At 46.1% G+C, this 25,265-nt stretch overlaps 2 protein-coding genes across 5 annotated transcripts in view; both read right to left on the bottom strand.

The window, feature by feature from the left end:
- The window catches only part of LOC118220703 (bromodomain-containing protein 4-like), a 61,076-nt gene extending 57,060 nt beyond the window's left edge, over nucleotides 1–4,016 (bottom strand). The window contains exon 1 of the mRNA XM_035404815.1: nucleotides 3,898–4,016. The gene's annotated coding sequence lies outside the window, so the exon portion shown is untranslated. The remainder of the gene's footprint in view (nucleotides 1–3,897) is intronic.
- Nucleotides 4,017–6,570: 2,554 nt separating this feature from the next.
- akap8l (A kinase (PRKA) anchor protein 8-like) lies at nucleotides 6,571–19,306 on the bottom strand. 4 transcript variants are annotated; one of them, XM_035406182.1, is made up of 13 exons: nucleotides 19,155–19,306; nucleotides 17,733–17,774; nucleotides 15,984–16,221; nucleotides 13,097–13,598; nucleotides 12,076–12,190; nucleotides 10,941–10,987; nucleotides 10,757–10,784; nucleotides 10,455–10,569; nucleotides 9,738–9,879; nucleotides 9,487–9,592; nucleotides 8,528–8,658; nucleotides 7,916–8,011; nucleotides 6,571–7,773 (listed from the first exon to the last, which is right to left on the bottom strand). In XM_035406182.1, the coding sequence occupies exons 1-13, from the start codon at nucleotides 19,180–19,182 to the stop codon at nucleotides 7,138–7,140; spliced, it is 2,226 nt and encodes a 741-aa protein (XP_035262073.1). In that variant the 5' UTR covers nucleotides 19,183–19,306; the 3' UTR covers nucleotides 6,571–7,137. The 4 variants fall into 4 exon arrangements, with proteins under 4 accessions (XP_035262073.1, XP_035262071.1, XP_035262072.1 ...); XM_035406180.1 differs by having other exon boundaries at nucleotides 10,428–10,569; XM_035406181.1 differs by having other exon boundaries at nucleotides 12,076–12,202; nucleotides 19,155–19,305.
- Nucleotides 19,307–25,265: the final 5,959 nt, after the last annotated feature.

Genomic DNA, 25,265 nt, shown 5'->3' on the forward strand with positions numbered 1-25,265 from the left:
TGACGGTGCCTCTGTAAAAAAAGCGCTACACAAACAAAACTGAATTAAACTGAACTTTCATATCACGTCTTCATTTGGACAGTTCAGGGCCCTCTTATTGTGACTGCTGTCCTCTGTCATTTTGCAGAAAACAATTTTAAAAGTATGCATGCGAAAAGAGCTGGATAGTTATTATTGTGTCTTTGTACACACATCCCCCCCACATACACACACACACACGATACATTCTTTTTTTAATGTTTTTATTTAGTTCTTACACAGTGTGATTTTGGCCAACTCAGACCTTGACTGGGACTCAATCAAGTGTGCCCTTAACTTTTACTAACAAGTGAAAGAACTTTTTTGCTTCACACGGTTTGCCGAGTTTGGCAATCCCTAAAACTGCCGTGACAAACTGAGTTTGTGAAGAGCAAGTGTCACACTTGAGGACAAAGTTTAGGACGGATGTTGACCGAATACAGGCCTGTTGACTGACAGGCTCGTTGATTGACAGGTCCGTTGTCTGACAGGTCCGTTGACTGACACGCCTGTTGCCTTTTTTGTCGTTTCCCCGCACTTCCGGACCCCATTTAATTTCCTATTATTAATGTATGTGAGTTTTCCCCCAACACTCCATCCTACTCTCCCATGGTGATTCCATTCTGAATTATGTAATCTACACTGTCCATGGTCCTGACATTCTGTCAGCCAAGACCACAAGGTCTACGCCCACCCCACCACCCCAACCATTGCTTTTCAGTCTCCTGCTGTCGCTGACGGCAACAAGAGAGGGAAACTTTTGGGTCTGTTCGCGCCCCTTTTCGCCCAAAACATCACCCGACCCGCTGCTGGTGGTCCAGCTCTGAGTGAGAGGCGCTTGGCCACCCCATCCCCTCTGAGAAGAATCATCTCCCGACTCCCTTCCAAACCCCCCACCCCCCAGAGAAATAAAACAGCAGCGATACAATATGAAAACACATCAACGGCAGATCTGACTCGGCTGCCAGAAAGGGGGTCCAACACCAGGGCCCCACGCACACGGGAGGCAGCCAGGAAAACAGGAGGGGAGACGCCGCATTTCAACGGCCGAAGCTGAAACACCGCCAAATGACCAACGGACCAACCGCCACGGTGCTTTTCTTCAGAAACCCTTCCACCTTCTCCTGTGTGTGCGTCTCTCTCTTTGAGGGGGGGCCAGGGGGATATGGTATCAACCAATCAGACTTGGTTTTCTGCTTAGAATTCCTTACACAGGCACTACTATAGTGTGTGCCAAGAATAAAATTACCCACAAACACACACACACACGCGCGCGCGCGCGCACACACAAACAAGGAGACATTTTCCCCCCCGTTCCAAGTTGAAGTCAAACACTACAGCAAATGTGATGCCATATGACCCAGCGACAGGTCAGAAAGACTGGACAGCAGACTTGAGGACGAGGACTGCAGACTAGGCAAGACAAAAGGCTTCATTCACACCGGTCTATGCTGCTTTCAGTGCGTACAGATTTGTTCTTTCCAGGCCAGCAGTGACTAACTTAGAAGACTGAGATGTGTACAAATGAAGCGTACACGCTGCATAATTACATTTTTAAAAAGGCTTAAAGTTGTGGGCGTGGCATGTTATGCGCACGTGGTGTAAGATGTATGAACAGTTACATCATGAGCGCTTATGTCATGCAAGAACTGAGGGCCCTCTAGTGTGATCTGGTGTGGAAAAGGTTGGCAGCAGTAACTTTTTCAGTGTATTATAACAGAACAAAAAAACGCATTTTTTTAAGTCAAGGCTACGAACTTCATGAACTGAATTTTAACTTCTGCTGCTGATGAAATGGTACCAATAAAGAGCCATAACTCAACAGATATGTTCTTAAAAAGAAAAAAATGTATGAGCACGAGCGTAACTCTGTCCTTTCTCACGAAATGCCAGGCAGGCCTGTGGTGATAAGGAGAAGGGCCCAAGGTCAGCCCGAGTGACCCACTTAACACACGACTCCAGCCTGTGCTCCCCAACAAGCGCTTCTCCTCTATCTCCAAACGCTGGCCTACATAAAATTAAACCAAGACAACCAGCGTCTCTGACTCCAGACTTTTCGGCGCCTGGAAAAAAATTAAAATAATTAAAAAATCAGGCTCTTCGAAAGTACCCAGAAGACACAGATAATGAGCTTTGGGCAAAGAAAGAACACTGTTTTTTCTGGCCCGCCACCATTTCCGTGTTTACTCAGAAGACATTAATGAATGCCGAATGTGACGTTATGACGCGTTGGCAATGGCACGTGGCGGCTTTGGGCCATAGAGGACCAGATTGACTACGCATGGCAACGACCATATCATACATACCCAGACAGGTCTCACACTACATTTGCCCAATATCTCGTTCTATACACTTCGAGTAAGAATGTAGTTCTGATTAGGTAGAATGCAGAGCACTCTTGACCTGAGCTTATCTTGAACAAGTGTGTGAGTGAAACTAGGTAGTGACAAGCAGCCAGCATCTAGTAGCTGGCGATCTTGCTGACTAGCTTTGTCAGATGTGTCTAGCACAGAAGACAAGGTGTGCAGAAACACGTGTCATGTCAATATCCTACACCGCTAACGCAGCGTTAGCTAGTTTCTGGACATTTGTTTAACAACCTTCCGAAAACGTAAGCTATGTAACGTTAGTTACTGAGTAAGTAAAATGTCGCAGTCACTCCTAGAAAATACCTAGAGAGCCTAGAATGGTATTTGGGGGGCGTCGGCGTCGTCCAAATTCACAGTCGCGACTGACAGCCAATCCACAACAGACAGGACGCTAGCATTAGCGAGATAGCCGGACAGCTAGAAACTAGGCATGCTAGATCGAAGGAATTTACAGTTCTATACAATTCGGGAACATGAAGTACACATGCCGGGTCAGGTAGATAGTTAGTTACAATGTCAGTCAAATGTGCAAGACTTCTGTAAGATTAACGAAGCCCAAAGAACAACATTTCTCCGTCTCTCGTATCTTCCAAGGAGCACAAAATGGCGGACGCAAACCTCTCCAAGTATAATTTTTTAATCCCAAACGCAGCCCTTTATCAAAGTCCTGCAAACTGTGGCCAGCAAGAAAAACGTGTCTTTTGCATATATATGATAAGTCAATCCTTAAGATACTAAATGTTTTGCCATCTTATTTCTGCATTTCCCTTTAAATGGCTATGCCAGGAGGTCAGCAGCAGACGCTGTGGCTAACTACGGCTAGCTGTGCTTACGAACACTGCGTAACGCAGACCACACTGAATCGGTCGTTAGATATAATAGCTACGATTTCTTCAAAGCATAACATCGCTACAATAACGCAGTTTCCTGAATATAAAGTTTACCAGAGGGGACTGAAAAACCCCTAAAAACCCGAATCTGACAGACGCGAAAAGCTCCTTTGGAAATATAAATGGGACAGTCTTGCCTGCGCATAGCTTCCTCCGAAGGGGTCGAGGCTACGCGACATTTCACACGTAGCAACAGCGCCGCGAACCGGTGACTACGCCACAGATTGGGCGTAACTCACGTCGCGAATACGGCCTTGAGGGCTACAAACAAACAACCTACGAAGCTGGAGCCATTCTCAGCCTGTCACATCCCAAACAACAATAACTCCTCCATCGTACACTAAATTGCAATAATTCAGCGGCCGACCTTGTGACTACAATTATCCCTCCCCCAAAAGTCGAAAACGGTCATTGAATTTATTATCTTTCTCCAGTCTCACCGGCGACAGGCCTTTCGCTACGACTCCTCCACCGCCGTTTGGCGCCGCATATACAGAATGGCGACCCCAATATCGCCTCGGTGCCCTCCCGCGTCCCTTAAACTCGACAGCCTTGTTCAAAAGACGTCGTTCGTCGCACCCAGAATCATGAAAACAAACATTAAAAACTCATTTATTTACCTTCTTTAATAGGTTGTCAGTGTGCGCGCGCGGACCTTCCTCTCCCCGAATCCAGAACAAACAGCTCGAGCGACGTCGATGACGTCATACGCAGGGTGAACGGAACGTCTAAAGTAATTCTACTGCGACCCCCAATTCAATGCCTTTCAAATCAAGCAGGCTACTGTAAGCGCCAATATTTTCCGACAGACAGACACAAGTGGAAAACATCAGTGTTCCTCGCAGCAATATAAAAACCTCACAAAGAATATCACCATTAATAATCCATAACCTAACAACAATTATTAATTTAATTTAACCAAAAATTGCTATTACAATGACAGAAATTAAAATTAGACAGAAAACCATTCCCTCTTTAAAGAGGGCCACAATTAACCATCAAAGCCTTGAAGCAGTACATTTCTTAATATGGGTCTATCAAAGCACGTATGCTACGTAAATGTACCACACTTCATGATGTTTTAAATACGGAAAACCGAACTAGACACCATACATACCGTGTGCTTTTTTTTCTGGAAAATTCCACGCCAAATTAATACGAATTCACACAATCAACTTGTGACAAATGACCTACATATATACATTATGTCCTTAATTCCAGCCAGGTCAAGGCAACATTATATGTATAAAATGCTAAAAAAAAATAATAATAATTTTAAGTATGATCATCTTTGATAAGCTCATTCAAGTGTTCATTGTAGGCTAATGAAGCGTCAACAACGCGTTTACTTCCAGAAGAAATTGAACTCTTATAAAGCTGGTTTTAATAAACAATTTAAAGCTTTTAAATATCAAAGGAAATGGTTGCCTACTGGGTGTATTTTTTTCTGCAAATTGGCATTAGCCTACAGTAGGCTACGGCTGTGCTCATCGCAAATTGTAGGTCTTCACGTCTTGAAGTGGCCTTCTTGCGGCGCCGTGTGGTCGGTTCTGCAGCTGCTGAGCCGCAGCTCACCATGCTGTCCAGAAATCCGCGCATATGGGTGGATATCTTGGTAATGGGCATCGTGTATGCCCCGCCCCCGAGCCATTCAGATTATTTTAAACAGTACTGAGAATATGTACGAAACTCTGCGCGAAACCAGTAGACTAACCAGGAAAACGGACCTCAGGTTCAACTCATATGAACTGCATGGGGGTAGGCTACAGCAGATCAATCGATGAAATACGAAGGGTTAAATTCATAATTTTGTAATCAACGCGTCTAAGATTCACCAACAGAAACACATGTTGATGATGTGATTTTTCATTAAAAAGTAAAATACCCGCCAAAACAAGCGACAGCCATACATTGACTTGATTGCTGCGAAAGCTGTTAACAGTGGGCGTTCCTTTGCCTTTAGCTGAAGTTCGGACCAACTTTCATCTTTACTACAGGCGGTAAACGCAAGGTTTGCGATGTAGTTATTGTAATCATTACAAAGACACTGCGTAAGCAAACCTAGATGGCACACTATCAACACAGTAGCTTGTCTGAGTTTCAGGCATAACCATTCACCTCATTCACTACATTTCACAAAGTGTGTGGACACCTGAACATCACAGCCATATGTACTTGTTCAACATCTCATTTCAAAACCATTGGCATTAATACAGAACTGGACCTTGCTTTTGTGCTGTAATAGCCCCCTCTCTTAAATTCTGGGAAGGGTTTCCACTAGATTTTGGAACATGGCTGCCGGGCTTGCTGTAGGCATTCTAAATCATCCCAAAGGTGTTTGATGGGGTAGAGGTCAGGGCTCTATGCAGACCAGTCAAGTTCTTCCCCACCAAACTCAACAAACTATTTCTTCGTGGACCTTGCTTTGTGCACAGGGGCAGTGTCATTCTGAAGCAGGAATGGGTCTTTCCCAAACTGATGCCGCAAAGTTGGAAGCACACAATTGTCTAGAATGTCACTGTATGCTGTAGCATTAAGATTTCCCTTCACTGGAACAAAGGGACCCAACCCAAACCATGAAAAACAGCTCCAAACCATTATTCCACCTCCACCAAACTTTACAGTTGACACTATGTATTCTGTAAAAACCCAGATTCATCTGTCAGACTGCCAGATAGTGAAGTGTGCTTTATTCCACTCCAGCCGATGCTCGACATTGGGCATGGTGATCTTAGGCTTGTGTATGGTTGTTTGGACATGGAAACCCATTTCATGAAGCTCTTGAACAGTTTTTGTGCTGATGTTTCCAGAGGTAGTTTGGAACTCTGTCGTGAGTGCTGCAATTGAGGACAAAATATTTTACGTGCAACACACTTCTGCACTCGGCAGTTCCGTTCTGAGAGCTAGTGTGGCCTACCAACCACGCAGCAGAGCTATTGTTGCTCCTAAACATTTCCACTTTAAAATAACAGCACTTAAAGTTGACTGGAGCAGCTCTAGCAGGGCAGACTTGTTGGCTAGATGGTATCCTATGAGTGTCATGTTGAAAGTCACTGAACTGTTCAGTACAACCCATTCTACTCCCAATGTTTCTCAATAGACAATGCATGGCTGAATGCTTGGGCAAGGTCTTTGCTAACAGACACTGAGTGTCAGTGTGTATGAACTATGTTTTGTTTCGGTTTGTAAAACATTTAATTCCATCCACGAAAAAACTTCACATTTCCAATACTGGATACATTTTCTTCTCCATCCACAGGCACCAATCCAAAATCATTCCAACCATACACAGATGTGTTAACAAACATTTATTTTTATCTGTCAAAAAAAGAGAAAATAAAATGTAAAAACAATTAACCCCGTCCCATTCTTCCAACAAAAAGATGATGTTTCGGCTCAGGTCAAACAGTGAGGACACTCTGAACTCCCGCCTAACACACTGCAGTTTCCCTTTTTGAAACGTGTTTCCCGAATCAGGTGGTCGTCAAGACGTTACGATAAAAATTTGAAACCAGGCTCCCTCCCCGCCCCCTCCCCCCGCCCCTTTTTATTCTTGGATCTAAGGAGAGAAACAAACCCTGCCATCAAACTTGACAAAAGGCACAACAAAATAAATGTATACACACAGGAAAATAAAACAATAGCGCAAGTGTGGGCGTGTGTTTGGAAAGGGGAGGTGAGACTCCTGATTATTGGTCCGGGAGGATGTCACAGTTGGATTGGAGTGTGAGCAGCTGCAGTGTACTGTCCACACGGGGGCGCTGCTGGCCAGAAGGCATTCCCTCCCCAGCCAATCAGAATCACAGACACGACGGGAATGGTCGTGCCCGCAGGATGTGGGGGGGGGGGGGGCTCAGGTGTTACTCTACCAAAACCACTCCGTCATCGTCCTCCACCACGGCCACGTCGTCGTCCTGTTCCTCCTCATCGTCCACCTCGCCCTGCACTCCCTCCTCTTCCTCCTCCTCTACCTCAACGCCCTCCTCTTCCTCCTCCTCTACCCCTTCATCATCCTCCCCTAAATCCCCCTCAACGCCCTCTTCCCCATCTCCAAAATCTCCTTCCACACCCTGTTCTTCCCCGTCCCCAAAATCTCCCTCTATCCCCTCTTCGCCTTCCTCATCCTCCCCCAGCACACCCTCCACCCCCTCCTCCTCATCCTCATTTAGCACCGCTTCCTCTTCAACCTTGGCCTCTGCCTCCTCCTTAGTCTCTGCCTCTTCCTCCTTAAGCCCCTCCCCCTCCTCCTTAAGCCCCGCCTCTCCCTCATTGCCTTCCTCCTCCCCTTCCAGGCAGTCCTCCCCCAGCACCCCCTCCAGCTCCTCTTCCTCCATCTTCACTTCAGCTCCATCATTCTGCCCCTCCCCCACGGGCGCATGGTTACTATCCCCCTCTCCATCCTCCACTGTTGCTTGGCTCTTCTCTAACTCCGCCCCTGACACGTCCATCAGCGAATCCTCAGGATCTTTATCACTGCCGTTGAAGGGGTTCTCACCCTGAGTAGGGGGGAAAAAAACAGGTTTCTTACAAAACAGGTTTTTCACATAGTGCTTCGTAATCAACATTTAGGAAAAGTAGGAAAATCCCCCCCCCCCCCCCCCAATTTAAGGCCGTTTCGCTAAAAAGTCTAGGCGGTACCTTAAGGTAGCTCTCCAGCTTCTTGGCGATGACTTTGTGATTGAGGATGCTGCGTGCCACCGAGAGGCTGGCGTGTTTCGACTGTTCCATCATGCCCTGGGCGAAAAACAGAAGGGTCAGAGGTCAATCACGGACAGGCGTACATGACAGGTCAGCAAGAGTCGCAAATGAAACACCGCCTGACTGATCGCAGGGCACAGGGGCTATTGACGCTCAGGCTGGTCACTGTTTAAGCACCAGAGCCAGCAGCAGCTCAACATGCGTTTCCTATCTGGTTGATTCATGGTCAGTTTCAAGATGATAGTCCACCTCGCAGTAAAGCCATGATATCTTTCAGGGCAAATGGTCACTTTGAGGCCATTTTAAGGGAGAACAGTTGCCGTGAGATTGAAAGATTGCGGTCAGTTTCACAGAAAACCCTAGCGGTCTGGTTGAAGTGCGGTCAGCTTCAGGGTGAAAGTGGCTGAAGTTGTAATCAGGGGATTTGGTGCTCACTTTGCGGTTGAATTTGTGGTCAGGGGATTTGAGGCTCACCTTGCGGTTGAATTTGTGGTCAGGGGATTTGGTGCTCACCTTGCGGTTGAATTTGTGGTCAGGGGATTTGAGGCTCACCTTGCGGTTGAAGTTGTGGTCAGGGGATTTGAGGTGTCTCTGGATGAGGTGGTGCTGCATGGGGATGAAGAGATCACAGGCTGCACAATGGGCTGCCTCCACCTTCTTCATGAAGTGCTCCATTCCAATATCTACAGAGAGAGAGATGGAGAGAGAGAGAGAGAGACAGAGAGAGTAAAGGGGGGAGAGGGAGAGTGAGAGAGAAAAAGGTGGGGAGGGAGGGAGATAGTGAGAAACAGAGACAGACAGAGTAAGGCTCAGGACCAGCTGTGTGAGGGGATTGTTTACTTTGCTCAACTTCTGGTATATTGCAGGGCTTTGTAGTGATATGTGAGTGGGGGGTCACTATGTTTTCAGTGTTTTAGGAATTTTATTGCCCTTTTTTGTATTTTTGATAAGTAATGGGTATTGGCCTAATTCTGCACTGCATGCATTGTTTGTTGTGTTTCTATGTAACTACGATATGTTTACAGAATTCTGCATTCAGCGTTTCAACTGGATATTTGTCCCATTTTGCCAAATTCTTGACTGATGAGTGGACCCCACACCTCACTGCCATAAAGAGCAATTGGTTTGAATATAAGCTCCAAAGATTTTAAGCCAAATTCGAATAGGAATCTCTACAGAAATTTGTCGTCTTATGACGCGCAGAAGGCCTTGCGTGCTTTCTCCCTTAGTCATTTCACTGCAATGTTAAAGTTTCCTACAGAACTGATTTTTAATCTTAAATAATTGTAATTGGAGGAACGTTCACTATAACTTCTTCCTAACGTGAATTTGTGTTTTGTTCGCTGAGATCTGGATCTTTTTTGGAATGTCACAATTTTAGTTTTATTAAGGTGCATTGCCAGGGCCCACGTCTGGCAGTACTGTTCTAGCAGATCTAGCATTCTCTCTCACTCACACACACACACACACACATACATACACACACACACACACACACACAGGAATCTCACCTCGGGTGAGGTCCTGCTCCTTATACACCTGGCAGATCGCTGCGCTGATATTCTCAATTTGCTTCGTCCTCTCCTCTGTCTTCTTCCATTTATTGTTCAGGTACTCCTGGCAAACACACACACACAGTCAGTGTTTGACTGTACTCCTGCGTCAGCAGCATTACTGCACTGGGAAACAAGCTCTGAAGACGGGACACTTCCCGCGGCTAAAAATCCAACCAATAGCAGAGAGGGGCAGAGCCGGGACTCACCTGCAGGAAGTCAATTGTGGGCTTCGTCAGCTGATTGGACAGAAAGCGGAAGTGGTCTTTGTGGAACCGGCTCTCCATGTGGGCGGCCATTTCGTCACTGTAGAAGGAGCGGAACTTGCAGACGGAACACGCGAACATCACCCTGTGGGGGGGGGGGGGGGGGACACCAATGTTCGTCATGCAGGATAAGAGCATCACTACGCAACTAACAGAGCGAATGTAATGGGGTTTAGCTGCCCGTCAACCGTCCTGCTCCACATTTACACCCACTACTGGCGCCCAACCAATGGGACTCCAGAACTGCTCAGCCAATCAGAATCAGTATTACATCTTATCTAGCAATAAAAATGTATGTGTTGTTTTTTTTAACCTGACATCCACCCAGAATCATGTCTAGGGAGGAAGAAGGGGATAAGACCATTTGACAGCCAAGGCCTTCTGATATTTCTGTACCATACATTATCTAATACTATGTTATAGTTTTGGATATTCATACAGTGGGAATCTACTAGTCTACTATTGATTGATTAAACTCCAGCTGCAGTGCCCTAGCAAAAAATTTGCTTGCGAAGGAGCGAGCTATTAAATTTTCATTTTCACCCACCCCTTTCCATTTCATTTTTTTTTGGCGAGATTTCCTCTAACAAATAGGATGAGAGTGAACGCAAAGGTTCCATGTTATATTCTGACCTCTGAGAGCCAAGCCTGACCCCTGACCTTTCCTGGAAGCCCCTCCTCTTCCTCAGCTTGGGGAACCTGTCCTGCGGTGGGGAGGGAGGCTTCGTCTGCAGCTTCTTCTTCATCTGGTTTATCTCCTCCTGCATGGTCAGAGCTGCAGATGGAGGGAGTGAGAGAGGGAGTAGGAGAAAGACACCAATGAAAAAAGAAACCAGATGGAGGGAGGGGGGCGGGCACAAGAGAGGAAGAGAGCAGGGACAGAAAGACATGAAGGGTAGGGAGGAGGAGCAGGTAAACGAGAGGAGAGGGGAATGACAGCACAGAGTGGGAAGCAGGCTTACCATCATCATCTGCTTTAACCTTTGCTGGCTGCAAGAGAGAAAAGCACAATGAGTCACCACTCAACCACTCAGAGTCTCTCTAACACACCACACATGCGCACACACACACACACGCCGCACACGCACACATACACACATACACACGCGCACAGCCACTCAAACATTTACACACAGACACACTCACCGTCGAACTCTTCCCCTCTGAAGTTTCCCCACTGGGCTGGGTAGAATCTGCAAGACAATCACATTTAAATCATTACAGCCATTACCCCGCCATTACAGAGCTCACAGCATTACCACCATTTCAGAACTCACAGCATTACCACCATTACAGAGCTCACAGCATTACCACCATTACAGAGCTCACAGCATTACCACCGTTACAGAGCTCACAGCATTACCACCGTTACAGAGCTCACAGCATTACCACCATTACAGAGCTCACAGCATTACCACCATTACAGAGCTCACAGCATTACCGCCATTACAGAGCTCACAGCATTACCGCCATTACAGAGCTCACAGCATTACCACCGTTACAGAGCTCACAGCATTACCACCATTACAGAGCTCACAGCATTACCACCATTACAGAGCTCACAGCATTACCACCATTACAGAGCTCACAGCATTACCACCGTTACAGAGCTCACAGCATTACCACCATTACAGAGCTCACAGCATTACCACCATTACAGAGCTCACAGCATTACCACCATTACAGAGCTCACAGCATTACCACCGTTACAGAGCTCACAGCATTACCACCATTACAGAGCTCACGGCATTACCACCATTACAGAGCTCACGGCATTACCGCCATTACAGAGCTCACAGCATTACCACCGTTACAGAGCTCACAGCATTACCACCATTACAGAACTCACAGCATTACCACCATTACAGAGCTCACAGCATTACCACCATTACAGAGCTCACAGCATTACCACCGTTACAGAGCTCACAGCATTACCACCGTTACAGAGCTCACAGCATTACCACCATTACAGAGCTCACGGCATTACCACCATTACAGAGCTCACGGCATTACCACCATTACAGAGCTCACAGCATTACCGCCATTACAGAGCTCACAGCATTACCACCATTACAGAGCTCACAGCATTACCACCATTACAGAGCTCACAGCATTACCACCATTACAGAGCTCACAGCATTACCACCATTACAGAGCTCACAGCATTACCACCATTACAGAGCTCACAGCATTACCACCGTTACAGAGCTCACAGCATTACCACCGTTACAGGCATGCAGGTATAAAGTGTACATTAGTGTTTAGGGTACATGGTGTGTACCATTTGTGGATTCTGTGTTCTCAGTCTCTGTTTTTCCCATCTTGGACTCGGGTTCGTCTCCAGGGGTAACTGTCTGTTTTCTCTTCTTCTGCACCTCCCTCTGTGGGTTTATCTGCTGGGGGGGAAACTGAATATCAACACACACACACGCACACACACACACACACACACACGCGCACACGCACGCACACACACACACACACACGCGCACACACACACACACACACACGCACTACATGAACTTGAGTGCCTGTGCGCACGCATGCACAAATACCAACACACACTGCAAGAACACAGAAACACAAATATTCAAACAACACCACCTGAAACCAGGCATACACGTGCATGCACGCACGCACACACCTGAGAGGACTTCAGGGCTCTGAGGTACTGATCATCTTGTCCGTGAACTCGATCTTTAACACCGTCTGAGAACCTTGCGCTACACGCCATCGCTAACGCACTACACTGTCCCTTTCACCTGAAGTACTGAAGAGAGTTTACCGCCAACAGTTCTTTAAAAGCGTTTGTTTTTATAGCTTGTGGACATGAACCAAAACCAGTAATGCTGCTAACTTGATCTTTCCTTCTGGTCTGGACCCAACAAGTGACACACCGTCTCAAAAAAGGACTGAATGATTACCAAAAAACAAAAGCAAATAAAAAAGAATAAAAACCGCACAAATAAAACCATTCCCAAATCCCGCCTTCTCCACCCGTGGCAGGAAGCAGGGAACGGCAGAACGCTCACGCAAAACAAAAATGGCGAAAACAACAGACTTGTTTGCTTGCGTAATTGGGAAAAGAGGGGACGGAATACGACATGACGTTGCCAGGGGGATGGCGGAATATAAGAGAATGTAGTGGGGGGCGTTGTCTTTATCGGTCAGGGGCGTGTACAGGGTGGTACATCCCTGGATTGGGAACCCGTGGGGCTAAACAGGTGGTTTTTGGGTGGGTGGTGGGGGGGATGGAGGGGTAGAGGGGGGTTTGTTTCAAGCGCCTTGTTGGCGGTACTTACTCGGTTGACGGGTCTCTTGCGCCCCCTCTGGCGGCCTGCCCGGATTCCGGGGCCCGCTCCAAAGGGCCTGCCGCTGGGGAGGTCCTGGGGGCCGGGCGGGGGGGGCTGGTATGCGCCCGTCTCAGGGTACATGCGGTGAGACAGCAGTGATGGGAGCCTGCCCCGCCCCCCGGGGGAGTGGCCTCCCCTGGCACCGCCCAATCCGCCGCCGCCACCCATGGGGGGCTCCTGTCGGCGGGCAAACCCGCGTCCGCCCGGGCCCCCGGGGGCCCCGCCCCTCCTCGGGGACCGTCGCCCGCCCCAGCCAGGGCTTGAGTAGGAATCGCGCGGTTGGCGCGCCTTGGCGGGTCCGAAGGAGGAGCCGTCGTAGGCACCGCCCCCGTAGCCCCCACCACCCCGCAGGTCCGACGGGCCCTCGCCGTAACCATAGCTACCGGATCTGTAGAGATCGCGGGGGTTAACAGAGGAGGGGCGCGAGTCGTAGGACTCGTATTGGTCAAACCTGCAAGAGCAAGGATAGTGAAGGAGTGACCACTCAGCCGAGTCGCTTTGTCCTCTTCATCTCTCTCTCTTTTTTTTAATGAGCCAGACTTTTGAAATAAATCAATAAAGGAGAGAAAAAGTCTGGATGCAGTTGCAATGACACATTTCTCTGTGAATGTCGTGCAAACACACATATAAACACACACTTTCTTGTGGAGAGGAGCTGGCTGGCTCTCTTGAACATAACCCTGCCCAGTAGTAGGGGGAGGGGGGGGGGCGTGTGGTGCCCAGGCACATGGACAGAGCTGATTGGTTCAGACCAACTGGCGGGACAGGAAGTGGGCAACAGGACCGTGCCACATTTTTGCAAAGAGGAGGGGGGGCGGGGGGCAGAGGGATGGAGTGGACAGCTTCAGGGAGCTGACTGGGGTAAGGGAAATTCTGCGGTGGGGGGCGGGGGGACAAATCAGCACCAAGGCTTCATAGAATTCCAGTGATTTAATAATGACTGTCCAGTGACATCATCACCACCTTTTCCCCCTCCAAACCTACAGCTCTGTGAAGAAAGGTTTGGTCACAATGGAGATGGTGGTCATAATAATGGACACACAACTGGAGAAGCGCACGATTAAGAAAAATAAATAAAAAAACAATGAATAAAAGGCAATGTTGGGAGAGCTCCTTTGGGATAGAGCCCAGGTCTGTGTGTGCTCTTTGTGCGTGTGTGAATTCACAAACAGATGTACGTGATGCAATGAGAGGCGGACCCAACAGTGGACTCTTATCGAGTTCTCCAGGCCAGCAGGGGGCAGAGGGTAGCCTCGTGGAATATTTATAACACATAATTCCTTGCCTTGTGCAGCTTTTAAACGCCAGACTGCCCAGTACAGAGCTCACACATCAGCACCGTGCGCAGTTCTTCCCTAACTGCATAGCCATGACAGCAGCAATGTCCACGGTGCACTCGTATCTTTCCCATTCAGTACCGGTAGCGTACACGAGGGGGCACAGCAGCCCTGACAAATATTAATTTAAATGATCCACGGTGACCAGCAGAGACAGATGGCAGGTGAAAAGTGAAAATTCTTCCATACTTGGCGTGAATGACGCAGGAAATGGGACCCTACGACGAAGCCCTTCAGTCGGTTTCCGAACCACTGAGGCTGTTGTGTCTGAGGGGTGCAGATTTGGGGGATAAAGGGTGTATGTGAGACCGGACACACGGAGAGGGGGAGCTTGGGTAATGCATGCAGAGTTGTATTTTGGGGTAGGGGGTGTGTGGCTGGACAGATCTTGAAAAACACTAGTCGACACTGCTGCATTATGGGAAGCCAACCTCCGAACTCCAACACGTGCCTAGCAATGCAACACTCCATTTGGACCTGTATGGTGGGGTGGGGTCCTTCCACATCCACTCCCCCCCCCCCCCCCCCCCCCCCCCCCCCCAAACCCCTGCAGGTACAGCTGCACGCTGAGGCCGTTCTGCCTGTGCTGCGGACGATTTTTCACATTTTGTCCTGCAAGGTTTGTGTTACGCAACCTGCGTTTAAAGATCCCCCGAGACCACTCGACCCTCCTCACTCCTCATTCTTTATCGCTGTTCGCTCATTTCTCCTCAGCCTCCTCCCTCCCCATCCCCCGCCCACGTTACACACCGCCCGCCATTTCCTGACCCCGTCTAACAAGCTTCAGACTCTTCAGCAGCTGGTGGACCTCTTATTTAACTTCACATCACATGACCAGACTAGTCCGCAGGACCGTTAACGCCTGACTGAACGCAACAGCACTGACTCTGGAAGACAGGTTTCGCCTTCTCTTCCTGAAATGTGGTAGCACGTTCCAAAAATCTTACCCTTTCGCAGCATTACATAAGTACAATATATGATGTCACATTTTTACAGTCCTTCCCATTTATTCTATGGTGGGGGGAAAAAAAGACACACAGTCGGGGTGGGTTGGGGGGGGTAAACTATGAGGGAATGGGGTAGACAGGACTACCAGGGATGTAACTTTTTCACGGTTAATCAGGAAATAACCACTTTCAGACCCTAAATGTTTTTCTGGTTGGTCATCAGCTTGTCTATCTAGTGCAAATGCCCTCAACGCTTTTGACAAAATCCCCCAAGTCCTCTGCCTCTGGCAGAGGCAACCGGGGCCCGAGGAAAGATTAAGCAAGGATTAAAATGATCATTCCAGAGACACAGACAGTGTCAGGATGTGTGGAGTGGAAGGTGCACTGCAGCAGTGCGATAAAGCACTCATGTTTTCTATATTTCCTGATTAATCACAAAAAATAAATTAAATAAAATCACATCCCTGAAGACAGACAGGACAGAGGGACTGGAGTGGGACACAGGAGGAGGGGCCAGCTAAATGTGGGTGAAGACTATGTGGGTGGGGTTACCTGTCACTACGACCCCCTCCTTTCATGCCGCCCGACCCCTCCAGCTGGGTCAGCATGTCCAGCCGCTGGTTGATCTTGGCGATGACGGCGTCGGCGCTGGTTCCCGTGGAGACCATGCCACCGCCTGACAGGCCCCTTTTCATCTGGCCCGTCCCCCCTCCGCCGCCGTAGCCGCCTCCGTAGCCCCCGCTGCTGGACATGGAGTCCTTGTATCCGTACAGGTCGTACCCTCCTGAGCCTGGGTGGAGAGGTGCAAAAAGGGGCTCGTCTAAATCAGCAAGGAGGCGGAGCATAAAAACGACCTGATTTACCAAGACCTTTAGCACGTGCAAACCCTTTTAGCACCTGTAAGACCATTAACATGGCCCTCTGTTCTGCACGGCCTAAGGGTCTCAGTAAATGAGGCCCCAACTGTACTTAAGCCCAAATGCTCTCTGTTAAATGGGAAGTACTGTATGCAAATAGTGTAGGCAGGTCCCGTTGGATAAATGTCTCTATGGGATCAATACAAACAAGTGACATAGCCTACCATGGAACACTGTCAGCACCTGATTGGATAGATGCTCGGCAGGCCTTGGTTTCAGCTCCCCTTTTCAAAATGTAACAATATGGCGAGGCGCTGATAAAATTTCTCTCTCTCCACCTAACCTGTCCACTAAAATATTTTTCTGAAAACATCTGAGGTGAGAAACAGGCAATGCAGTTGCAGAATTTTGGTTCATATTTGATCTGCAACACCAAGGTTGAAAGTTTGACCTGAGTTTCAAGAGCCAGAGCAAGCTATGTTGGACACCGTCCTTTGCATAAAACAAAGGCAGAGTACATTCCATGCAAATGGAGAACCTGTGACGGCATCACAGCACTCAACGGACTGCTTTCCGTCCATACAAAATGAATAGGACACATCAAGTGCTGGGCTGAAACAAAAACCTGCACCCAAGCTGGCCCTTTTCAAATAAAATTGGACACCCCTGTTTTAGCACACACAAAACCAATAACATGACTGGTTATGGTATTTGTTAAGCACCAATCATTAGTTGTGTTGTCAGTTCGTCATGTGCTAGCCCAGGTTTAACTACTAGCACCTAACTGGCCGAACAGGACAGGCTCTCTCTATAACAAAGCTCCTCCCAACAATTCATCCCACTGCAGACTTTTTTTCTCCCCACTTGCTGGTTTTTTTGGAGGGTTCAAAGAGCACTCTTTTCCAAAACTCCAGTCTTCCTATTTTAAGCAAGCTGCCTCATTGAAAGAGCTGAACCGAACTGAAGTGTATGAATGACAGACTGCATAATATCCTAATTTCAGACAAGAACAATAAAACAGCAGAGAGGGGAACTCCACCAAACACAATGTATGTTGGTAAAAACCAACTGAACAACAGAGATGGTGATTGGTGGATAGACTTCCAGGCATCCTGTGGGTATGCACAAAGTACCATCCAACCAGCACGAGCATTGTGCTTTTCACTGTTAAGAAAAGAACGCCCTCCGTGAATATTTCCTATCACAAAATGCAATGTTTTCCTCAAAATTCGAGAAGTTACATATGGCACCCCACAGTATCACAAAGTGACTTTCCAATACTGAAGCAAAAACAGCATATTTTCCCGATGGACAGCCCACCAAGTCAACCCTTTAACAGGTAATCACTGTCAGGTCAGTAGTGCCATAAACTACATTTCAACATCAACAGTATGTGGCTTTAAGAGTTCAGTAGACAAGCACCGGGTATTCATATATTACTTGCCTCTACTGGAGCTGCTGCCACCTCCACCCCAGTTAGAGTAACCTGTAAATAAAAGATTACACACTTTTAATCACACAAGTGTACAGAAAGTACTCCCAATGCATTTCTAATAGCCAACGAAATACTGTCAAAAATTACTGAATAATAAACTTTATTTTTTCCTCAAGCCCATTATTTAATATGGTGTTCAAACGTAATGTTGGAGGAGGATTTTTTATGATGACGTGACGAATCACCACCCAATAACAAATACAGCTTCTTTGGATAAATTGGGGCGATCATATAGCCGTGGACATTTCCCTGACAAACAGTAGACGTAGTCTGTTAACTAGCAACACTGACCGTTAATTTCTGACCATCTCATCGATGTGTTATTTACTCATCGAGTTATGGCCAAGTTACAAAGAAAGCGAATTGTAAACGAAAAGGAGAAAAATCGATTTATCCGCTCACGTTTGCTCGCCTAGATATTCAGCTCTATGGTTACAACTTAAATATCATGTATGGGTCATGACGCATAGATATACATAACAAGCCAATATCTGCGACGAATTAGCTCTCATTTTTGGTGCTCAGATCTAAACATAATGGGGGGGAAAGTAGGGTATCGTGGTTTTTTCTTTTACTGAACTTACATAACAAAAGCAGTGCGAAAGGGGGTGTGTGGAGGAGGGAAGCATAAGCCGAAGGACATGGCGGCCATTTTATTCAGTCACAACTTGGTGCACAAGGAACAGACTCCATTTTAACAGGAACTAATCGCTTAAAAATGCGTTATTGGCCAGCCTGGCCACCACTTGAATGAACGCTGAAAATAAAAAAAACACAAGGTCTTGCAGAGAACGCATCGTTTCTTTGCAATTTATCTACGTTAGCATGCCAACATGCCTTCCAGCTACACTAGCTTGCCATGTACTACACCCCATTGTTTGAGAATCATTTTGCTAACATGCTAACTGGTTAACTTTTTTGTTTTTATTTAAATCGAGATCCCCCTTTCCATCTACATCTACGGTTCCACGCATTTGCCCACACTGTTCCTGGGCTAATACTCTTAGGAGATACACGACCTGCAAATACTGTACACGCTAACCAGCAGGCCTAGCCAGCAGCTACCCGACAACTGAGATTGCTTGCTTTTCGGCAGATATCAAGGCACAGCGAACTGAAGTGTAGAAAGCCAGCTAACTTAACGTTACAACATTGCTTGTTTCTCGGACTACTTCATCAGATTTACCGCACGGATGCAATTATAATTACAATCCCGAGTCACTCGCTGTGCGAGTAAACTACAGTAACTCCAGGCACCCGTTAGCTAGTTATACAACAGAACTGGCTAGATAAGCATGGACATACTTTTCCTGAACTGTAACATCTGCATCATCAACTCTTCACAAAGCAATTGATTTTGTTTAGTGTTACCTGATGAACCATAGCCCCGATTATCCATTTCTCGCAGTATTCTTCAATCCGCGTCAGTTGTTCTATCGTCTGGACACACCGGCGCTGATGGATCAAACGCAAGCGAATGAACTACGGACACCGATACGCAATCCAGCGGTCCCTCCATTGGCCCAAAGCTATGTTTGTGATTGGGTGGTGGGGAGATAACTCATATTACTCAGCGTGATGAAGTCGTATCATCGACTCGTTGACGCCCCTTAAGGAGATGGCAGCGGAAGGTGCGGAGAGGGTGGCGCAGCTTTCAGGAGCTGGAAGGGAAATCTGAGCATTCATTTGCTGACTGTTTTGCAAACTTAGCGACGAAACTCATGGTGCATACGGATAATAAATATCCAATTCCGACAAAACATTTTTTAATGTGTTATGTTTTGTGTCAAGATAGAATGCCAGCGTAGCAAAAAATGAGTTTTAATCAAATAATGTACTTGCTTTGTTGCACAGTTTCCAGTGCCCACATGGTTTTATGAAATTGTGAATAGGATGAGGGTCCAATGCCGCTTTATGAAAGAGCAGGTGCTGTTGTAATAACATTTTCTTAGTAAATTACTGTTTCATCGAAAAGGATGACCAATGACTCGTTTCCATATGCTGCATAGGCATACAATGCACTGTTGTAAGTAGGGAGTTCTCCAGGAAACAAAGAGCGGTTGTTAGACGTTGGAGCCAAAATATACAGTGAGCGCCATAATTCATTGGACAGTGACACATTTTTTTTGTTTTTTGGTTCTGTACTCTTGCACTTTAAGTTTGAAAGGATACAATGAGGTTGAAGTGCAGACTGTAAGCTTTAATTTGAGGGTATTTTTCATACATATCGGATGAACCGTTAAGAAATTACAGAACCTTTTGTACATAGCCACCCCCCCCCCCATTTTTGGGCTCCAAGTAGAACAGCCGAACCCCGTGGTAAAATGGCATCTACTATGATGCCAATTCCGCCACCAAATGTGGCAGCACTCTACCTGGCCAGAATTCTGTGCGAATAGCGTTTTTAAAGTGCTAACTGTTTTAAAATCAAACGGAACGGTGTTTCGAGTTTCACGTCAGCCAGTTTTCCCAATGCATGGCTTTCATTTAAAACAATAGACGTAAATCAAAGGTGTTAGCCTGCAGCCAGAACGGAGAGATTGTGATATATAAACTTTGGTTTGTCCCCACAATTCATGTCCAAAGATAACAGATTATACAATCCCAATTTGCTGGATAGGCTGTGATAAACGAATACTTTCTTCGACGAAATCTACATTGTCCGCGGTATGGCCATTTACAGGGTTGTCTGAACATGGCCACAAGCCTATGGCAAGCCGTCATATGCCAGTCAAACTCATGACGTAGGCTACGCTACCAAAATAGTAAATAATTCCTGAAATATCGCTTTTTGTTAAAATGAAAAACAGAGGCAAAATTAACTTTTTACATCAAATGCATCACAACGGAAACATGAAGAAGAAGAAATGAATCAACCCTGATATTAGGACACGAGCTACGTGTTTTTATTAAGTTTAAGGGAAAACAAAGACACCGGATGGCTTTAGGCCATGCGCAGCGACAATTCAGCGTGTTTGGCTAAATGAGCCAAGACTGGCGACAATGAGACGCTAGCGGAACATCCCATTTTCTGACGTTTTCTGGACGCCGGGCGTATAATATCACACGCAGGAGATAGTCGAGCCCCTCGAAGCTTCATGTTGACACACCCCTTTGCTGTCTGCAGAGGTGCTTGCGGCTCGTTTCAGCAGCAGGGTGCAGTTACAGTCTTTCACCACACGACGAAGGTTTAGCGAAAGGCACATTTCGCCACACAGGAATGTACTTTCAGCCAGCAGAGGGCGGTCAATCCACGTATTGTAAAAAAAAAACAAAAAAAACAGACAAAGTGACTGTGACATCCCCCATTGACATTCTATGGGCGTGAGAAAATCGTCTTCATGCCGTGGAAGCGCAATTTTTGCAATGCCAAAATGGAGCCAGAGACACCCGCCCATGAAAGCCGGGTCCGTGCGCAGTGTGATTGACAGTCCGGGGCCACTACTAAGCATGCGAGAAACTGCACCTCCCTGGCCTGAATGGTCCACAAACTGTTAAAAATTGTCAAAATGACACAATCACTTAACAAATCAGCACATGGAGAGACATTAGACAAAGAAAAAAACACCTATTGACTTTGTATTTACCCACATTGGTACTGTTGACTTATGATGAAGTGGGTGGCTGAAAGATATACTAGATATACCACGCCCAACCCTTTGGTTTTCACTTTTACATTTTGCTTGTCTGATCTTTCTTTTTCACCCCATAATTCAGGCACCATGTCCATGCTGTTACCAAGACCATCAATTCTGAAGGGGGCGACATAGCTCAGGCTTAGGTAAGAGCTTAGGTAAGAGTGTTTGTCTGGTAGTCAGTGGGTTGCCGGTTCGATCCCCCGCCCTGGGCGTGTTGAAGTGTCCCTGAGGAAGACACCGAACCCCTAATTGCTCCCAACAAACTGATTGGTACCTTTCAATGTTGTGTATGAGTGTGTGTGTGAATGAGAGGCATCAATTGTAAAGTGCTTTGGATAAAAGCGCTATATAAATGCAGTCCATTTGAAGGCCTCTACTCAGTCATCTTAGATTTTTAACACACTTAATTGGCATGTGCCAAAATCTGCATGTTCCTGTTGCTGGGGGTACTGGTTTCTGACTCAAAATATTCAAAATGAATGAAATATGTAGCAAAAAAGACTGAATCGTTTCTTTTCAAATTGCAAAAACAAATGAATATTGTTATTAGGTCATTTCCAAAATCAGTAATACACTTTGGGTGTTTAGCAAAATCTGGTATCCAGAGTGACTTACATGCTTGCATCATTTTTATATACAAACCCTCTGGATATTTTTTAAGCACTTCGCTCAAGGGTGCAGTGGTAGCGCCCCAGCTGGAAACCATGACCTTTCAGTTACCAGTCCAGTTCCCTAACCGTTATAATATACTGCTGTCCTTGAGAACATTCAGAAATACCAGGCATCACCTTACAAGCTGGACGTTCCAGGCAACTGTACACTGTTCTGCATGGTTGTTAAATATATTCGGACTCTGAATGATTTTCAATTTTTAGGGACAATAAAGACCCCCTGAACTGAACTGAACACATAAAACAACACATATTGCCTTGAAAATACCCACAATTACCTGTTAACTCTGTCCTTTCTGTCCATTGCCCTACAGCCGATTTCCACTATTTAGAATCTGTATTATCATGGACAGGTTCACAATTTTATCTAACAATTTTGTTTCTCAGTACTTTTATGTTATAACAGGGCACACACATTGGTTTGGGGGGGACAGGGAGACATGTCTCCTCCAATATTTCCAAATTAATTAATTGCTAGACTAGCTAGTATCCTTGTGAGACTTGAGGTTTGACTACATGAGTCTAGGTGGTCCAGCAGTGTGTCTGCTCCCAATCCCCCAAGTTTGAACTGAAACCTACTGAACACTTGTGCAACAGGGTTATGATAGCTGCATCAGGAAGAGGTCTGTGCTGGGATACTTCTGTAGCGTAGTCCTCATCATGACAAAAAACTACCAGTGCCAGTGCACCAGAGCTGTGATGGGGACACTGTGCTATAGCAGGTGCCTCCATTGAATTATATGAGAAAATGGCACCCTGGTTCACTGTGGGCACACTTTGGTTTAGTGTAATGCTTTGGTTTGCAGCTTGCAGTTTGGCTCGTTGTCGCCGACCAAGAAAGACACAGGGCAAACAGACTGACGGTACAACTAGAAGATGCAGCTTTATTAAATGCGGCGAGGACCATACCATGCCTGGCCTCTACGGCACACTAACCCTTTCATACATGAACTAGATTAGTAAAACAACAAAACGACAAAGAGAGCTGTCACGTTACCGTTAACAAAGAAAAATAAGAGAGCACGGAATAGTTCGATCTGACCACAACCAACTTCTGAACTTCTTTTTTTTTTTTTTTTTACTCTGGCCGAGAGAGTCTGCGCAGGTGCCCTAGCCCAGCTCCCCTATATGTTCCCAAAGCAACAGTTACACCCGCTACAATGGTCACTTTTTCGAAAGAGTCGGAATGTTAACTCCCATTGTCCTGGTCAAATTCTTGCAAATATTTGTCAATATCTGGCAACCTAATCACCCCACAGTGTACAATAGCAGCCCCACCTGGAAATCAAAGCTAGGAGCTTTCAGTTACAAGCCCAGTTCCCTAACCGTTATACTATACAGTATGATCCAGAATTAGGTCTGCCCCCCCCCCCCCCCCGCGCCCCATCCCACCCCACCAAACACCCCACCCCACCCCCACCCCCACCCCCACCGCCTCCTCAGGCAGGCTTGGACAGCCATTGGCTGTTTTGTGGCTGCTGTGGCTCTTGAGTAGTCTTAAAATCACAAACAATAATCAATGGTCAACAGCAGAGGATTGTGGAAGTTTCAGGATTGTGTGGAATTGGGTGTACTCCAGGCAGTTTAACAGATTGGTAATGGCTTAACACCATGTTTTGTTTTGGGGACTTTTTGACCCTTTGAAGAGTAGATCTTTGTAATGTTTTTTTCTTATTTTTTTTCAAAATTGGAAATCCGCATATTTGTGATCTCACACCATAACACACTAAAATCTATTTTTGTTGTTTTTGCAAGAGTCTGATGGGAGATGCAGGCAAGTTGTAAAAGGAAGAGAGGACAATAGTTTTGATCTGTGGGGAAAATCACTCCAGTTGCCTGTGAGGGGATCAACTCTCCTGCCCACAGTAGCCTACTTCTGTCAATTATTTTTATTTTGATTGGATAGTTCGAGGACAGCTAGATATAGTCAACATATGCAATACAGTCTAGCAGTAGCTACACACACAGGCACTGGTCCTCACTATCCTATTCTATCAGCGCTAATATGAGCAGTTTCTGAGCTAACCGAATGTAATAAACATTTACAAATATGTTATGTAGTTTTTTAGAAATATCCATATCAGTAAAATTCTACAATAAATTGTACACACTACATAAAGTCACATAAATTTAAGCTGTCATAACAGCGAGTGAGGATGAATGTTTCACTATGGGCATAAGAAACACTTTTTTTAAATTAAGTGCACTGCGAGTGCAAGTGACCGTTAACGTGGAGTGTTCCGTTTCTACTTCCCGATAATAACGGTCTCATCTAGCGGAGTGGCTGCGGCATCGCCGCACATTAAAGCGACGCGTGCGGAGGAACAAAGGGCTTCTATTACAGAGACACTCTGCTGATGCAGTTCATGTTCTACTAGAACGGTTCTTCAGTGCGGTTTGGGCGGGCAGCCGAGGCGGTAAACCCTGCAGACTTTATCTCCAGTGCAACGTAACGTGTGGTCCTACACTCCAAAAATAAATTAATTAATAAAATACGCCGAGGTCCGTAAGTTTTTGGATAGTGACAAAATTTTTGTTGTTTTGGCTCTGTGCTCTAGCACATTGAATTTTAAATGAAGTAGCGAGTATGAGGTTAAAGTGCAGACTTTCAACTTTAATTTCTGTGTATTATCATCCAAGCCAAAGCCAAAAGAACAAAAATCATGTCATTGTCCAAATACCTATGGACTGCACTGTACATTCTAGTTACCATGGAAATGTGAATTTGCTGTTAATGTACTTGAGCTTGCATTTGACTGAAAAATATAAGAGACAAGAATGATACACACATGAAAGATTTGCCCTTGTGCCCTGAACTGTGAAATACAAATGAGGGAAATGCATCATGTAAAAGACATTAAAATATATTCTACAGTCCGCTGTTTTGTATTTCAGGCTTTTACAAATAGCACAAACACTCTGCTGTGTAAAATAAATACAATAGCTGCAGTTGTACCTAAAAATGGGCATTCTGCATGCACATGAGCATAACTAATGATACAAATTAATAAATGAAATTTAAGCTAAATAAATAATATTAAAAAACTAAACAGTAATAATGAATTAATGGCCCAGGGTCCCAGATATACACCTTTGAAGTTACAGCAGTTAATAAAATTATCTATGACTGGAAACAAGATGATGACTTGACTTTAACCCTTATAGCTTTTTTG

The sequence above is a fragment of the Anguilla anguilla genome, chromosome 2 (assembly GCF_013347855.1).
Source record: "Anguilla anguilla isolate fAngAng1 chromosome 2, fAngAng1.pri, whole genome shotgun sequence".
In the NCBI taxonomy this organism is placed as follows: domain Eukaryota; kingdom Metazoa; phylum Chordata; class Actinopteri; order Anguilliformes; family Anguillidae; genus Anguilla; species Anguilla anguilla.

Excerpts from the sequence above, each read along its gene's own strand:
- akap8l (XM_035406179.1), bottom strand. The coding sequence starts at position 19,182 with ATGGATAATCGGGGCTATGGTTCATCAG. Across the intron at positions 17,775-19,154 it reads TCGGGGCTATGGTTCATCAG|GTTACTCTAACTGGGGTGGA; the intron begins GTAACACTAAAC and ends TTTTATTTACAG. Across the intron at positions 7,774-7,915 it reads AGCTGGAGAGCTACCTTAAG|GGTGAGAACCCCTTCAACGG; the intron begins GTACCGCCTAGA and ends CCCCCTACTCAG.